This window comes from Musca domestica, unplaced genomic scaffold (assembly GCF_030504385.1).
Source record: "Musca domestica strain aabys unplaced genomic scaffold, Musca_domestica.polishedcontigs.V.1.1 219, whole genome shotgun sequence".
Lineage (NCBI taxonomy): Eukaryota > Metazoa > Arthropoda > Insecta > Diptera > Muscidae > Musca > Musca domestica.
Window position 1 is genome coordinate 192,721 of NW_026712261.1, and position 17,124 is coordinate 209,844.

The window sequence follows — 17,124 nt, forward strand, 5'->3', positions numbered from 1 at the left end:
AAACTTGGGAGTTACATCAGCCGAATAAGGGGTATTACAAATTATATAAAAGGTTATATTGACAAAGTATAATATGTATTACCAGTAGTATGAAATAATTCTTTAAAAAATAAAAATCAAAAGAACTTATTTTTATCATTACCAAGTGATGAGTTAAGTCGGCGCAAAGTGTGCGCTTTCGACTACAAAACAGAAGTTTGTGAGTATGAGACGCAGCGTCGGCAGACGAATAAAAACATAATAAAATACGATTATTTATTGATGTAAGGTTATTATATCCTCCTCGAAATACTCAAGTTAGACGCTACAAAGTATATATACAGGGCGAGATGAAAAAACTGCAACTATAGATTGCTGTCATTTCTAAGCCACTCGTCCGACAGCTGTTAAAATTATTTCAGTGACAGCTCATTATACTGTTTACAAGCGTACAAAAGCATTTTGTTGAGAATTTTCCAGAAAAAAAGTTATTCGTGGAATTCAAGCGTGATAATGTGCTTTCTTTATATTTGGCTGAAAAACCACAAGTAGCTAGCGTTAGAGCACTCCAGCATTTAAATGTGAATAAATCTTTTGTGTCTTGTACCATCGCTCGTTACCGTGATACTGGTAGCGTAGCCCGACGTCAAGGAAGTGGACGGAAGAAAACAGTAACATCAGCAGAAATGGTTCGAAAAGTAAAGAAGCGACTTGATCGAAACCCGAAAACTGACTCGTGAGCTGGACATATCGCAATATTCCATTCGGCAAATAATGAAAAATGAGCTCGGGGTAAAGCCATTGAAATTCCAAAAAATGGATAAACTTACACCACAACAGAAAGAAAATAGACTCAAAAGAGCTAAAGAGTTGCTTCGTTTGGCCGAAAGTTTGGTTTTCTCCGATGAGAAACATTCGTTTGTAAACAAACCAAATGATCGTGTTTACTGCCAAGGAGGTCAGCTGATAATGTGCACCTTCGGTTGGCCACCAGAACTCAAGCGCCGGCCATGGTGATGGTGTGGGCCGCCATAACAGCCGATGGTCAGAACAAATGCCGAATATTATCGAGAAAATATTCTGGAGGGTGTAGTAAAGCCTTGGGCACGCAAACATTTTGTCCGCAGACCTTATACTCAGCACCATCGCACTCAGCACGCGCCACCCAAGAATGGTTACAAAATGAGGTTCCTCTCTTCATTTCCAGCGCACAATAACCACCAAATCTCCGGATGCTAATCCGTTGGACAGTTGTATCTGGAGTATTTTGGAAAGCAAGATTGGCACTAAAAATAACAAAGTGTCGATCACCTCAAGCAAGCGCTTCGCCGGGCCAAATTACCTCAGAGCAACCAACATTCGGGCAGCGTGTGATGGTTTCATTGGCCGTTTGAAGGCAATAATTCGCACCAAAGGTGACCAATTCGAACAAATCTAAACTTATTCTAAAATTTGATGCTATTTTCGACCTTTTTGCTTTCATTCAATAAAATTAAAAAAAAAAATGTAAAAATTATGGCGTTTGACTTTGTTGCAGTTTTTTTTTATCTCACCCTGTATATGCCAAAACCAGAAGTTTAACTTAAAATCAACTAAAATACAACTCTGTGCTAGACTTATTGTGTTAAATAGACTTTTAAAGCATGCAACAATTTCTTTTGTTCATATTTTTACAAAATTATTTTATTGAGGAAAACAACAAAACATTAATGAAATGTTGGGGTATTCCACAATCCATAATAGGAGGACAATGTTGTTTAATTCCAAAATTATAAAATTTATTGCAACTGAATTTTACATAATTTAAAATTTTTTTAACAATGCGCACATACACATTGATAGAATGGGGCCACCAAAATATCACTTTTTATTTTCAATCAATGTATTTAATCAGAAAAAAAATCGCCAGATTAGCAACAGTTAATTTCACAGATAGTGAACAGCCAGCCGGTTGTTTTTTAAGGCAACTATTATAAACAATTCCATTTAGTTGTTCGTCGCATTTCATAGCGTTCACTACCCCGCTAACGGAATTCTAAACAGAACTGCTGCAGCTAATTTATTCGACGACAAAATGGGAAAACTTGTTCTATACGGCTTAGATCCCAGCCCACCGGTACGTGCTTGTTTGCTCACACTGAAAGCTTTGAATTTACCCTATGAATACAAAGTGGTTAATTTGATGGCTAAGGAACATTTGTCAGAGGAATATTTGAAGAAGAATCCCCAACATACGGTGCCCACACTGGAAGATGATGGACACTTTATTTGGGATTCACATGCCATTATCGCGTATTTAGTTAGCAAATATGGCAAAGATGATTCGCTGTATCCAAAGGATTTGCTCAAACGAGCCGTTGTTGATCAACGCATGTATTTCGAAGCTGGTGTCCTATTCCAAGGCGGTCTACGCAACATTACAGCACCTTTGTTGTTCAGAAATCAAACACAAATTTCTCAACATCAAATTGATGCCATTGTAGAGAGTTATGGTTTCCTGGAATCATTCCTTAAGGACTACAAATACATGGCTGGTGATCATTTGACCATTGCCGACTTGAGTATCGTAACAACGGTAACCTCATTGGTGGCTTTTGCTGAAATCGATGCATCCAAATTCCCAAAACTGAGTGCTTGGCTGAAGAGTATGGAATCATTACCATACTATGAAGAGGCCAATGGAGCAGGTGCTAAACAATTAGTGGCAATGGTGAAATCCAAAAATTTTACAATTGTACCTTAAATAGCATGAAGTGAAATAAATTAGGAAAAATAAAAAAGTAAATGTAAAATTAAAAAGAAAACAATATTTTATTATACTTTGTGAAACGCAGGAAAATGTGAAAATTTTGGGAATTGTTTTTTTAATGCATTTAATGTTGAGATTGAAGATTGTACTTTGCTAAAGTCAACATCAGTTTTATATATTGTAGAATGCTTTGCTATAATATTTGTCATATATATGTTTCGTGTATACAGGGTGAGATGAAAAAACTGCAACCAACTTCAGAATGCTGTCATTTCTAAGCCACACTTTCAACAGCTGTTAAAATTATTCCAGTTACAGCTCATTATATTTTGGTGAGAATTTTCCAGAAAATGAGCTCAGCTAAAAGCCATTGAAATTCCAAAAAGTACAAAAACTCAAAAAAATAGTCTCAAATGTGCTAAAGAGAAAAAAATGACCGTGTGTACTTGCCAAAGAAGTCAGCTGAAAATGTGCACTTTCGGTTGGCCAACAGAACTCAAGCGCCGGCCATGGCGATGGTGTGGCCGCAGATCTTGGACAATTTGGCCGCAGACCTTGGACAACAGGACTCACGCGCCACCCAAGAATGGTTACAAACTGAGGTTTCTCGCTTCATTTCCAGAGCACAATGGCCACCAAAATCTCCGGATACCAATCCGTTGGACTATGAAGTATTAAAAAAATACCAAATTGTCGATCAATTCGTACCAAAGGTGACCAATTCGAACAAATCTAAACTTATTCTAAAATTTCGTGCTATTTCCAACGTTTTTTGCTTTCATTCAATAAAATTACAAAAAAATGTAAAAATTATGGCGTTTGACTTTGTTGCAGTTTTTTTATCTCACCCTGTATTTTTATTGACCCAGGGTCTATTGTGAAGATGGAATATATCGGCCCACTGCTTTTGGTACCTCTCCAAAAGGGGTCAACATTTTAAATATCCATGAAGCTTATAAAACGCGAAATTAATATCCGATTCCATTCAGACTTGGCACATCTCAATATTTCTATTTTATTTTTTTATAAAGATGGTACCTCATGGGAAGTGCCTGTCATTAACCCCTCCCCACCCCACATAGGGTTCAAGCATCCAACTCTCTCCAAATTTCACACATACAAACAAAATTCTGAAACTTGATATAGTTTGGACACAAAAATTGGAAATGGGTCCATTGTGCTACGATTTTATTAATTTCCATCTCGGCAAACTTTAAAATGAACGATTTTGAAGATTTTTTGGTGTAAAAGGTAAACATTTTGCTATAATTACTTTCGAAAAAGAAAGATCTTCAATAATATATAAAACCTCAAAAGTCTGAAAATTTTGTATGATGTATAAAGTTTTGGTTGAAATTGTTTTTTCAAATTAACTAAATTGTGCATTATGGGTATTAAAAAGCCTAACACGAACTGTTGGAACGAATCTAAGATTATGTAATCAATATAAAATTTAAGAAATTTTCGCTGACGAAGTAGCGGACACTTGCTAGTTCTTAAATAAAATCTCAAAGAGTAAATATCAGCAAATATTTCTATTCAATTTCAGAACAGTTATTTTTAAATACCAACATTAATTTCTTTATGATGAAGGGTATACACATTTCGGCCTAGCTGCATTTAACGCCGCACATTTTGTTTTTATTATTATTTATAACCAGGTAAGAGGGGAAAAGAGAGTTGACAACAAAATATTCATTATCAATAATCTTCACTGAAGTGTTTTTAAATTACTCAACAAATGAGAGGCAACTACAGCAATGAGACTTGCGGAATGTATAATATTTATAGTGTTGCCACTGGTCAACGTAGAAAAATCGTTATTGTTTTTGTTTTTGGTCTTGAGGACAAGAAACAAATACAAACAAATAAAAAACAGTAAGTTCGGCCGGGCCGAACATTAAATACCTTCCACATTTTGTAACGAATTCAGAAATTTTCAAAAAATAAAATCCATTAAAAATTCTGTTAAAATCTTAAAAATACCGAATACCTGAAAGTCCTGATATATGGGGGATATACGATATTGTGGACCTATATAGACAAATCTATTTCAAAGTACCTCCAATGAACCCCTTCTGCAGAATTTCAGACAATTCCGTTGAAAATGTGGCTAAAATCATCAAAATATCTAATATCGGGAGGTACCGTTATATGGGAGCTATACGACAACGTGGACCTATTCAGGGGGTAAAGTACTCACAAGGAACTCCTTCTGTAGAATTTTAAACAATTCCGTTGGAAAATGTGGCTAAAATCATCAAAATACCGAATATGGGGGTACCGTTATATGGGGGCTGTACGATATCGTGGACATATGCAGACAATTCTTTTTAAGGGAATAAAGTACACAAAGAAAATGTTGTGTAGAATTTCAGACAATTCCATGGCTAAAATCGTCAAAATACCGAATCTGGGGGGGGGGGGTGCCGTTATATGGGTGCTATACTATATCATGGACCTATATAGATAATACTCTTCCATCTGGTAAAGTACTCACAAAGAACTCCTTGTGTAGAATTTCAGACAATTCTATTTAAAAATGTGGCTAAAATCATAAAAAATGCCGAATATCGGGTTGTACCGTTATATGTGGGCTATACGATATCATGGACCGAACTTGACCTTCCTGCAGACAAAAAACAGACCTGTGCAAAATTTTAGCGTGATTACAACAGACGGACGGACAGGGCTAAATCGTCTTAGAATTTTACGCTGATCAAGAATATATATTTTGTTACAAACGGAACTTAATGTTCCCTCCATATGGTGGAGGGTATAAAAATCTTAAGTAAATATGTGTTCGATAACCCAATATTTTGTACAAAATATTAAAAAATATTGTTCGATAACCTAAAAGTCCAGTAAATGCGAGCCTTTTAATAGTTGAGTTACTGAGACTTTGCAAAATCATACAGGATAAATTTTCTGAATAAAAATTATTCAGCAACATCAACTGACATATGTTTTGTGGCCGACGTTAACGATTGTAAAAATGTTTACAAATTACAAGGAAGAATTTAATTATTGATTAGGTATACACATACAAACATTAAATAATTAATTTTAAAATATAAACATTGTAATTTATTAATGGTTTTCTCATCAGTTGAAATAGGTAAGGCATAAATTTTGCGAAACAGATATTTTCAGTCTATATTTTACTGAACGTTGTTTGATAAATGTTTTAAAAATTGTCATACGAGAGAAAAAATTCTCTCAGTATAGGTTATTGAGTAATTTTTATCTGGAAAAGTTAGCATACACACCTAATGTGAATGGAATTATTAAATCAGAAGTATGGTTGTGTAAATTGATATATTTTTATATGTTGTCAATATATGGGTATGCATAGAGAGAAACAAAAACGGCTAAAATTGTAACACTTAATCTCGTAGATAATTGATGCTAGTAATTGTTTAATAGAAAATTCTCATTTTATTTAGTTGTTCTCAACATTTCATAGCGTTCACAAGTTATAACGGAAATCTTGACAAAAGCGCAAAATTAATTCAATACTAATACAATGGGAAAACTTGTTTTATATGGCATCGATCCAAGTCCACCTGTTCGTGCTTGTTTGCTTACTTTAAAAGCCTTAAATTTGCCCTTTGAATATAAAGTCGTAAATTTATTTGCCAAGGAACATTTGTCGGAGGAATATTTGAAAAAGAATCCCCAACATACAGTGCCCACACTCGAGGAGGATGGTCATTTCATTTGGGATTCTCATGCCATAATGGCGTATTTGGTTAGTAAATATGGCAAGGACGACTCGCTGTATCCAAAGGATTTACTTAAACGGGCCGTGGTCGATCAACGCATGTACTTCGAAGCTGGTGTCTTATTTCAGGGAGGTTTACGCAACATTACCGCCCCATTGTTCTTTAGAAATCAAACCCAGATCCCTCAACATCAAATCGATAGCATTGTGGAAAGTTATGGTTTTCTGGAATCTTTTCTGAAGGACAATAAATACATGGCCGGAGATCATTTGACAATTGCCGATTTTAGTATTGTAACGTCGGTAACCTCGTTGGTGGCATTTGCGGAAATCGATCAATCTAAATTTCCCAAGCTGAGTGCATGGCTGAAGAGTCTGCAATCATTAGCATTCTATGAAGAAGCCAATGGTGCAGGTGCTAAACAATTGGTGGCCATGGTGAAATCGAAGAATTTAACAATTGTACCTTAAATATAACCACATTTTATTTCTTAAATTATTAAAAATAAAGAGAAAATTTGGTGAAGGTGGTTGAAAGTATTGCTATCTAGTGTGCATTTTTTAGTAATGGGAGATGTGGGAGTTGATTTGAAGGAAGTGGATCAAATATTTACTAAGTTTTAAAAGATAGACATATTGCTTGTTTTGCAAAACTGTTAAAAACCGCTACTGGTAATAACAATTTATTTTCATTTCCAGAAAATGCACTGACAGCTGCTAAACACCATCATTATTAAGACATTGTAATGTTTAATACAAATACAAAGACAAATGAATGACAAGTAGACAATTGGAGGAATAATTATTAGCAACGTCCATTGTCGTTTTCGAATTACTTAACTGATAATAATGAATTGCAAAGGTAGCTAAATTAACAATCACGATAGAGGTATATTTATACTAGGTATATGCATGAATTATCAACCCAACATTGTTGTTATAAAAATTAAATTGTCAATAAAATAATTGAAAAAATAAAGCAAATATTTTTCCTGAAGTCAATATGCATTTCAAGTAATATCGCCAATATAGATTTTGGTAGTTTAACCGACTGGTGAAATTTGAGTTTTCGTTTTTCGATTTAACCAGCTACACCGACAAAAATTGGTCAGGAAAATCGTTATTTGGGATACAGTGTGAGATAAAAAAAACTGCAAAAAAGTCAAACGCTGTAATTTTTACAAATTTTTTTAAATTTTATTGAATAAAAGCAAAAATGTCGCAAAATAGCATCAAATTTTAGAATAAGTATAGATTTGTTCGAATTGGTCACCTTTGGCAAGAATCATGGCCCTGCGGTATTTTGGCCCATTCCCGCGAATCGCTTGCTTGATGTGATCGACACTTTGGTATTTTTTAGTGTCAACCTTGCTTTCCAAAATACTCCAGACACAATAGTCCAACGGATTGGTATCCGGAGATTTCGGTGGCCATTGTGCGCTGGAAATGAAGGAAGGAATCTAATTTTGTAACCATTCTTGGGTGGCGTGAGCTGAGTGCGATGGTGCTGACTTCTGTTGGAATGTCCAAGGTCTGCGGCCAAAATGTTTGTGTGCCCAAGGCTTTAATACACACTCCAGAATATTTTCCCAATAATATTCGGCATTCGATCGTCGATTAATTCGAGCGGCTAGATGCACATTTTCAGCTGACCTCTTTTGGCAAGTGAACACGATCATTTTGTTTGTTTACAAACTGCTGAACAACGTATGTTTTCTCATCGGAGAAAACCAAATTCGGCAGTTCACCACTTTCGGCCAAGCGAAGCAACTCTTTAGCACTTTTGAGTCTATTTTCCTTCTGTTACTAATAACTTTTTTTCTGGAAAATTCATTTCATTTCATTTATTTACCTTACAAAGAAATATAAATAAGCCCACAGGGCCCATAACTTATATTATCTATCTACAATACCCTAACATAATACAAATTCAATGATTAATTCAAACTTAACAAATAACATATTAAACCTAATAATTTATCTTAATAATTCACGAGAAGCTCGAACCCTACACCTCGATTCACCATCACCAACTAAACAATAGTCTAGTAGAGCAGTGAAAAAGTGTAGCAGAAACAAGCTAAAAATAAGATATAACTATTTTATTACTCACAAAACAGAGTATAAATAGTAACTCACATTATACCCTACAAATAAAATTAAGAAGATAATATAGTGGCTCCCCAGCCCAAACAAAAAGAAAAGCAAAAAGAAAAACCCATAATAAACCGACGCAACCACTACAAAAACATAGCCTACATATTTAGGCGAAGGTATTCAATTACTTTAACCCTAAACAGATAATTGGTATGGGCAAAAGTACGTAAGGCCAAAGGAAGCTGATTCCACAATCTCACCGCCCTAACCACAAATGATCTCTCACCAATGGAGGACGAAAACCTTGGACACAACAATTGAGGATTTCGAGATGATCTACAAAACACAAAGTTGTCACGAAGAGGCGAGTCAAAATTGCACATAACACTGTAATGAAATTGAAGAATACGAAGATCAACGTAGCTGCTAAATGGCAATACCAGGAGATCATTAACAAAACAAGAAACATGATCACCACGACGCAAGCCATACACATAACGAACAATCGAATTTACCGCCCTACGGATACGTTGCATTTGAGAAGAAGCAGTACCGGAGACTACCTCTAGACAATAATTTACCTGCGATAGCAGCAAGGATACAACCACTCTCTTCCTAACATGACAAGGCAAATAAGCATTAAGACAATACAGCCTCCGCAGCTGAAACCTTATGCGACAAAGCAAGGAATCAATGTGTCTCTTAAAGTCCAACTTCCGATCAATTATAATACCAAGACATTTCATTTCATCAACAAATTAATTCTCACCAAAATGCTTTTGTACGCTTGTATACAATATAATGAGTGGTCACTGAAATATTTTTAACAGCTGTCGGACGAGTGGCTTCGAAATGACAGCAGTCTGAATTTGGTTGCAGTTTTTTCAAAAACCCATAAAGTGTGTAAGGCCATAATATGGGCGCCATACCAATACGGGAACCTCTATAGACAATTTTATACTTCAAGAATTGTCATCTATCAAATATTCTTAAATATTAAATTGGAAACAATTTCGTGGGCAAATGTAACTATGATTATCAAAATACCGAATATTGGTGTGTATTGTTATATGTGCGCTATAGGAAAACGTGGACCTAGATATTCAATGTTCTGACACCGAAGCTAAAACCCATTATGAACTACAAATATCAATTTTTAGACAAATTCGTGGAAAAATGTGGCAAAATTCATCAAACTACGAATATCGGGAGGTATCGTTATATGGCGGCTATACAAAAACGTGGACCTATACCTACAATGTTTGGCCACCGGAGCTAGAACACATTATGACTTACAACTACCAATTTTTAAACAAATCCGTAAAAAATGTGGCGAAAATCATCGAAATACCGAATATCGGGAGGTACCGTTATATGGCGGCTATAACAAAACCGACCGATGTATCCCACGTTCAATACCAACCATCCTAGACACAATACAAATAGTTTTGCCAACTTTTTTGACTGGCTTAAGTCATCGGCTGGCTTCTTCGAAAAATAACAAAGGAGCGTAGGTTCAAAATCGAACTAAGCGAACAAAACGTTTTATGTATTCTTACCTTTAAGGTTCTAATCTCCAAGCCGTCAAACGAACAAAAAACCAATACAGAAATGTCAAAGTCGTTGGTACGGGCTTTGTAATACCCTACACCACATTGCCTATTAAGTAGAGCTTCCCTTAACGTTAATATAGACCAATTATGTGGAGTAGATTTTGCCAAATGCATATTATGGCTTTACAGAAGTTTTTATTTAAAAGACCAACACCAATATCACCAACATCCATCCTTTTTAAGCTGACATTACACTTTTGATGCACAATAAACATATAATCGGATGAAAATATATATGAGAGCTATATCCAAATTTGAACCGGTCTTTACAAAATTTAGCAAAGGTATTTCTATTTCTATCATTGTTGTGGAATACTACATACATAACACACTATCAATTGAAATGGAAGTAAAAAGGTTGCCCATTCACACTCAGAATAAAATTGTAATCGATTCTGCCAAATTGTATGTATGTTTTTATGGTTGTCAATATGTACCTAGTAATTGGGAATATAAACCTTTTCTGTATCTCATCTAGATTTAAATACTTTGTGGTAAATTTCTCCACTTGTACACTATTGCTACCTTGACACACTTCATACTACAATCATAATGAACTCATTGGAAACGAAGCCTCTAATCTTAAAATTTCTGTTTCTGTTTTATATTTAATTAAAGACAGTTGTCCGCACCACCAAAGAAGATTGATTTGAATACTGTTTTCTTGGAAGTATACCAAAGATATCTCACCTTCTTTCTCGGCCTTTGGCTCAGATTTAACACAAGCTGCTGTTGAGTCCAGTTTTAATTCTTGCTTAACTTTAGTTTTAAACTCGCTACCTTGCCACACTTCACACAACAACCATAATTAACGCAATGGAATCGAAACCGTGTTAATCTCAAACTTTCTGTTTAAATTCGCTTTAAAATTAAAAAAGCACAACACTTCTATAGAAAAAAAACAAAATTTTTATATTTAATTAAAAGCAGTTGTTTTATACAAAATATAAATAACATTGTCATTATATTTTAAATTACGGTTTTTTGAAACTTACAAATCGTCAATAAATACAAATGGCAACATCACGCATCAATAGAAAAACGAAGGATTCAAACATATTAAAATATATAAATACATACATATGCATATATATATATATATATATATATATATATATATGGATGTCTATATAAATACTTAAGATACTGAGGACCCAAGAAATATTACAAAGTAAGTAATAAATAGAACACGCATAAAATATATCCCCGATTTATATACAAAGAACAGAAACTAAAACATACAAGTCTTTACAGGTGAACAAAAAAAAAAACTAAACTTACATGCTAAACTATGTATCAGAATTACAAAAGAATCGCAATGATGGAAGCCTAAATCTGGCATTGTTTACTTTTTATTTCGAATCTCTTTCTGTATCATATCAGAGACTTACTGTATTGCCTGCCAAAATGTTTCTTATCCTATTGATTACTTTCTCTATTGTACGCATATATGTATGTAGACTACTTTCTTCTCCGATTCTTTTTGTAACCTTTGCCGTACCAACCGGCTTGTGTACGTGCCAGTTTACGTGGAAATGTATTATTCAAATGCAATTGTCGTTTGGCTGTTTCGGCCGCCGCAATGTGGGCCAGTGATATATTCTCATCGTAATCGTCCTCATCATCCTCGTCGGTGTACGAACAGCAATCACAGAGCACAAAACGACCATTGCGTGCTCTCTTTTTATGCTTACGTTCGTTCAGATGGAATTTCTTATAAAATTGACATTCGAATTCGGCATATTGGTCAAAACAGAAATCACAACGCGCCGCTGAACGATTCATGGCGAAATTGGGCACAACTTGGAAATCCCAAATATTGAGATCATCGGGCGGTGGGAATACTATGCTATGAAGACCAGAATAGGCATAACGGACATCATACCACAATGGTAATTTACGTATCAGACATGGTCTTCTTTGAGGTGTTGATGTGGTGCTGGTGGTGACAGTACCCAGTTTCTTGGGTGATGATAAAGACATATTTCTTAAAATATCCATTTGTGATTCGATATGTTCCTCGACCTCTTCGTCTTCGGGTGGTTTTTCGTCGGCCGACAGTGTTTCTTCATCTAAAGCTGCTGTCATATTTTGCACGTGTACTATTCTAGGATTCGGCACCAATTTTGGAACAGGTGATTTTTGTATGGGTGCCAAGGGTGGGGGCTCTTTTACACTGATCGTTGTTGCCATTTTATTGTTGGCGCTGTTTTTTAGACCATTAAATGGCTGTGATTCTAAACCTGTATCCGTTTTGAATTGCACCTGTATACATTTAGGCAATTTCTTTAAAATGTGCAAGGGAAAATTGCTCTGCGGAGATACTGTGGTGGTGGTTGTGGTTGGCTCTAGGCTTTTGCCTGGAATTTTTTCGATTTGATTCGAGGTATTGTGGATTTTAAGGCCATTATTTAACTTATTCAAACCATTATCGGTATGGACCAAAACCAATTTGGGCTCATCTGTAAAGGTAGGATTTTTTATACCCATCTGATTGCCCAATTTTTCCAAGAACTCCTCCGTGCTATTAGTCAATTCAGTGGCTTGTTTAATTAACATTTGTTCGCTCTTATGAAGTTCAGCTATCTCAGCCAGCACTTCACTGTTGGGTTCCAGTTTCAAAGGCGACTCAATTTTTATTTCTTTTTTTGGGCTGTGAAGGTCTGTTGTATGCGAAGCAGATGAATTAGTTTTTGAGCCTTTCTCGGTTTTAATTTCCACTGAAAACCCCTTATTTCTTAAACCATTAAGTAAATCTGGTTCAATTTTGGGCACTAACGGAGGACTTGTCAATGTAGCTTTAGTGTTTGACATTGTATCAACTCTTAGCTCCATACAAAGACCATTTGTTTTTGTTGTTTCATGTTCGGTTTTCACAAAACCATTCAGCTTTTCCTCAGTCTTTATATTGGATTTTGTGGTGGCAATGATTTGAGTATTATTGTTCATTGCAATTTTTGACACAATATCTTCTAGTTTGATTAGCTTTGACGAAGAGTTTGCTAACTCACTTTGGGATTGTGTTGTACTTTCGGATTTTATGGCGTTTGTCCCCACCACCGAAGAGGAATCATATGAATACTGTTTTGTTTGAAGTATGCCAGAGAAATCGTTTGCAGTTGCCTTCTCCGTCAACGCGTCTGATTTCTTGCCTTCTTTCTCAGCTTTTGGCTCAGATTTCACACAATCTGCTGTTGAGTCTAGTTTTAATTCTTGCTTAACTTTATTTTTCAACTCTAAATTGGTTTTTATCCTTGAACCCATTTGTTTCAGAGGTGTCCGTATACGTGGCCCCTTACCAATACGATACTCGGTCGCAGTGCCCGTTCCGGAACTATCATCACAACTCATTGCTGAATCTTGTGTTTCTTCGGCTGCCGTAGTTGCTGAACTAGATTGTGTCCCAGTCTCGTCTTTTTCATCGTCATCTTTTGTTTGTTTTAACAAGGGTTGAGTGAGTGTGTGCAATTCTTCTGGCATGAGCAGTGTGGCGTGAGCAAAAATCGGATCCTTCTCCTTGCTATAGACTGGCACAGGTATTTTCAAATGTTTCATTAGCAATTCCATAACACGATCACATTTGCCATTTATTTTCACTTGGGCCAAGCTATCTTTCGGCGTCCACTGCAAATTGACAATACAAATTTTCGCCCTTTGCCGCGGAGGTTTATCCATTTGCCATAGCCAAGTGTATTTCTTTAGCACCTTTAAGCTTGATCCTAAACATAGAATAACATCGGCTTTTTCGGCATGCTGACAGGCGCCAGCCCAATTGAGGGGCCATCTTAAATTACCACGCTCTCCAAAATGCACAATTGTATCGCATAAGGGCTCGGAACACTTGTGGCATAGACGATTCGTTTTGTGGCAGTAACGAGCAGTCATTTCGGTGGTATCAAAAAGTCTCCAATACACAGAGTTGGGTTTACAGTGTTTACACACTTCAACGTACATGTTTCCATGAATTTCGGATAGTGAAGATTTCGGCAGACCTGATCTTAAGTGCAAGCCATCGCAGTTTTGTGAAACAACATAACGTAAGATACCTCGCCTGTGCAGTTCATATAGGGCCATATGAGTATATGTGGGATTAGCTGCAGATAAATCATGTTCTCCGATGTCTTCACCCTTTTTCAGAAGAGTCCAAATACCTTTGCTGCCTCGGTAGTCGGGTATTAGGGCGGCAGTACTGATGCCGGCACCTGTATAACAGACCAAATGTTTGGCTTGCAATATAATACTGGCCAACTCTTCAATTTTGCCTTCAATAACTTCGATGTCATCCTCTTTTTCTATGACACGTTCTTTGTAAATTTCTACACGTTCTCTACGCTTCTTGACTTGTTTGACAATTTCAGGATGCTTTTCCAACAGACGACGTTCTTCAGCCGTATGCGTTGTTTCACATTTTCTATAGATGGAATAAATCTGGAAAAAATTAGAAAGATGTGAGATAAGATGGTATTTTCAAAATGATATAATTTACAGAAAATAAATGCATATACAAGTTCGTAATGTTAGATAGAAAATTATGCTTGTTTTATTGTCGTTTACCCTTCTGTCATGTCGGGAAAGCACGCAAAAACAGGAGTAATTTTTTTAACTTTGAGCTACAAACTTCTCTAAGGGAATCTATATTAATACACTTTCCGCTTAACTATTTTCGAAATTTAGTGATGAAATTCATTGATTCTACTTGTCAAACACCATCTACTCTATTTTGATTTTCAATAATTTTGCTGGCTAAGAACTCAATCCATTATTTTACAACTTTCATTTGCAAAATTCGTCTAATCAGGCAAAAGGACAATTGTGATGAACGACAAAGTGTCAAGCTTTGGCTCTGTAACAACATTTACTTATATCATGTGCACAAACACACCCACCCCATTTACTACCACCACCACCACCATCCCAGACAACAACAACAACGTCAAAAAGGAATATTCACACACTACAAAGTACAGTGTACACCACATACACAGTATTAGGGCACAAATCTGGCCTATGCTAATTGAATGAATGAATTCTGTCTCAATCGTCAACCAAAAACAAATAAAAAATAGGAAATAACTGATAACACAAATAATTATTTACTTTACGAATTGTATCCTTGCGCCGTCTCTTCTCATTATCTGTTTTGGCCGGATTTAGTTTAGCTCGTGTTAGATACGTCTGCAGCGCTTCCTTGGCTGACTTCTCTTTTGTGGGAATATCATTGTCCTGTGATGACGATTCCACATCTTCAATATCCATATCGGGGGTATTTTGACGATTGCCTCTCATTTCACACGCACAGTGATTGTCAGTGGCCGCAACGGCTACTGGCTGCGGCGTGTAAAAAAAACTTGTCAATTTCTTCCTTGTATTTATCTATTTCGTAGAGGGCATCAACTTGCCTGACCGCTAATCACTGCGTACCAACGTTTTTTGATAGTTTATTAGCTGTGTGTTGTTGTTGTTGCTATTGGCCCACTGGATTATGAAGCTCCCTTCTGTTGCTGGCAACGATGACGTTTGGTTAAATATAGAGACGACAAACAAGAAGCTGCGCTTTTTTCACACACATTTCATTTATAATTTGTTGGTGTTGTTTTACTTCCGTGTATATTGCCTTGCCTTACTTATATAAATTCATTGTTGTTTTCATTATCTTCGTGTAGCGCGAGTTTATTTTGATGTTTTATTTTGATCATTAGATTTATTAATTATTCTATTTTGAGCGAAATTAACACAAAATAAACAAACAAAAACATTTTTTTCCACCCGAGTCTAGACTATGAAGTCGACGAATTTAAACGCCGTTTGAAGTCGCAGTCGTTTAATTTGTAGCCAGCGGCGTTGCACAGCATTGCCGACATGGAAGAAGTAATCGCATTATTAGGTTTAGATGTATGTTCGTTATTATGAATAACTAAACGCTATGATGGTAAAACTACAGAAAGTAAAATTAAGCTGCATCCATGGTAAAAGAATACTGAATGAACTGTCAAACCAATTTTTTTTGAATGAAAAATTATTCAAATTCGTTAAAATTATTAAAAAATAGCATAACAATCTACGATTGGCGTCGAAAAAAAACATAAAAATGCAGAAAATTTTGAAAAAACGTTTAAAATTTTTTGACATATCAATGCATCCGCTTATATTTTTCTACCATGACTTCATCCTAAACACATTTTTTTCTTTTGATGCCCCTATACCTTGTGGAATAAACCAAACATTACATCCATGTTTGGTTGTTTTTACCCAATAATTTCAAGGTAGTCTCAATTATGCATTTTTATGTAATTTGACTTGTCAAGTTTAGCTGCATAGAAAGCCATCCCATCATTTCCAAAGAAGCCAACCAAAAAAGCCCACCTTAATTTGGGAATATACAAAGGAAATATTTAATTCTGCCATGAGTTCTGTGAAAATATGTAAAATAAACAAAACCAATTGTTGCATATTTAAACATTTATTTGACACAATTAAACTTTAGTACAGAGTTGCAGTTTTTCCTTGTTTCTGTGAAGTTCAATAATCTTTTTGCTTGACTTTGTAGTTATATATTTTAAAATTTAGGTGATTCCAATTATTTCCATTCAAAGTCGATTTTCGTATGTCCGTCTGTCTGTTGTCTTTCAAACGAATTGATAAATAAGACTAAAATTTTGCACAGGTGTGAACTTTGCCAGCAGACAAGTTAAGTTCGTAATTGGGCATGTCGGTCCACCTTTTTATAGCCTTCTCGCAACGGGAACTTCAACCTATGACAGAAAATTGTCTATACAGGCCCGTATATTCGTATTACCCACATACAACGATACCTCTCTATATTCGGTATTTTTTTGATATTAGCGACATTATTCACCGAAATTGTTTCAAATTCGGTACTACAACCGGTTATAAAGTCTATGACAAAAAATTACTTTTGCAGGTCCATATCTTCGTATAGCCTTGCATATAACGGTGTTCAT

The 17,124-nt window shown here is 35.7% G+C and overlaps 3 protein-coding genes and 1 long non-coding RNA gene across 4 annotated transcripts; 3 read left to right on the plus strand and 1 right to left on the minus strand.

Moving 5' to 3' along the window:
- Nucleotides 1-1,943: 1,943 nt before the first annotated feature.
- On the plus strand, nucleotides 1,944-2,786 carry LOC131802582 (glutathione S-transferase 1-like). Its single transcript, XM_059122908.1, has one exon. The coding sequence runs from the start codon at nucleotides 2,054-2,056 to the stop codon at nucleotides 2,720-2,722; it is 669 nt and encodes a 222-aa protein (XP_058978891.1). The 5' UTR covers nucleotides 1,944-2,053; the 3' UTR covers nucleotides 2,723-2,786.
- A 3,367-nt stretch (nucleotides 2,787-6,153) lies between these two features.
- Nucleotides 6,154-6,992, plus strand: LOC101887250 (glutathione S-transferase 1). Its single transcript, XM_005189970.4, has one exon. It carries the CDS (start codon nucleotides 6,255-6,257, stop codon nucleotides 6,921-6,923), a length of 669 nt encoding a protein of 222 aa, XP_005190027.2. The 5' UTR covers nucleotides 6,154-6,254; the 3' UTR covers nucleotides 6,924-6,992.
- Nucleotides 6,993-9,584: 2,592 nt separating this feature from the next.
- Nucleotides 9,585-11,019, plus strand: LOC131802580 (uncharacterized). The gene is made up of 3 exons (XR_009342271.1): nucleotides 9,585-10,059; nucleotides 10,116-10,571; nucleotides 10,641-11,019. It is a non-coding gene; the product is annotated as an uncharacterized LOC131802580 (long non-coding RNA).
- Nucleotides 11,020-11,554: 535 nt separating this feature from the next.
- Nucleotides 11,555-15,961, minus strand: LOC101887600 (NAD-dependent protein deacetylase Sirt7). Its single transcript, XM_005189972.4, has 2 exons — nucleotides 15,260-15,961; nucleotides 11,555-14,590 (listed from the first exon to the last, which is right to left on the minus strand). The coding sequence occupies exons 1-2, from the start codon at nucleotides 15,446-15,448 to the stop codon at nucleotides 11,624-11,626; spliced, it is 3,156 nt and encodes a 1,051-aa protein (XP_005190029.2). The 5' UTR covers nucleotides 15,449-15,961; the 3' UTR covers nucleotides 11,555-11,623.
- Between the last annotated feature and the right edge of the window lie 1,163 nt (nucleotides 15,962-17,124).

Excerpts from the sequence above, each read along its gene's own strand:
- LOC101887250 (XM_005189970.4), top strand. The coding sequence starts at position 6,255 with ATGGGAAAACTTGTTTTATATGGCATCGATCCAAGTCCACCTGTTCGT.
- LOC101887600 (XM_005189972.4), bottom strand. The coding sequence starts at position 15,448 with ATGAGAGGCAATCGTCAAAATACCCCCGATATGGATATTGAAGATGTG. Across the intron at positions 14,591-15,259 it reads GCAAGGATACAATTCGTAAA|ATTTATTCCATCTATAGAAA; the intron begins GTAAATAATTAT and ends AATTTTTTCCAG.
- LOC131802582 (XM_059122908.1), top strand. The coding sequence starts at position 2,054 with ATGGGAAAACTTGTTCTATACGGCTTAGATCCCAGCCCACCGGTACGT.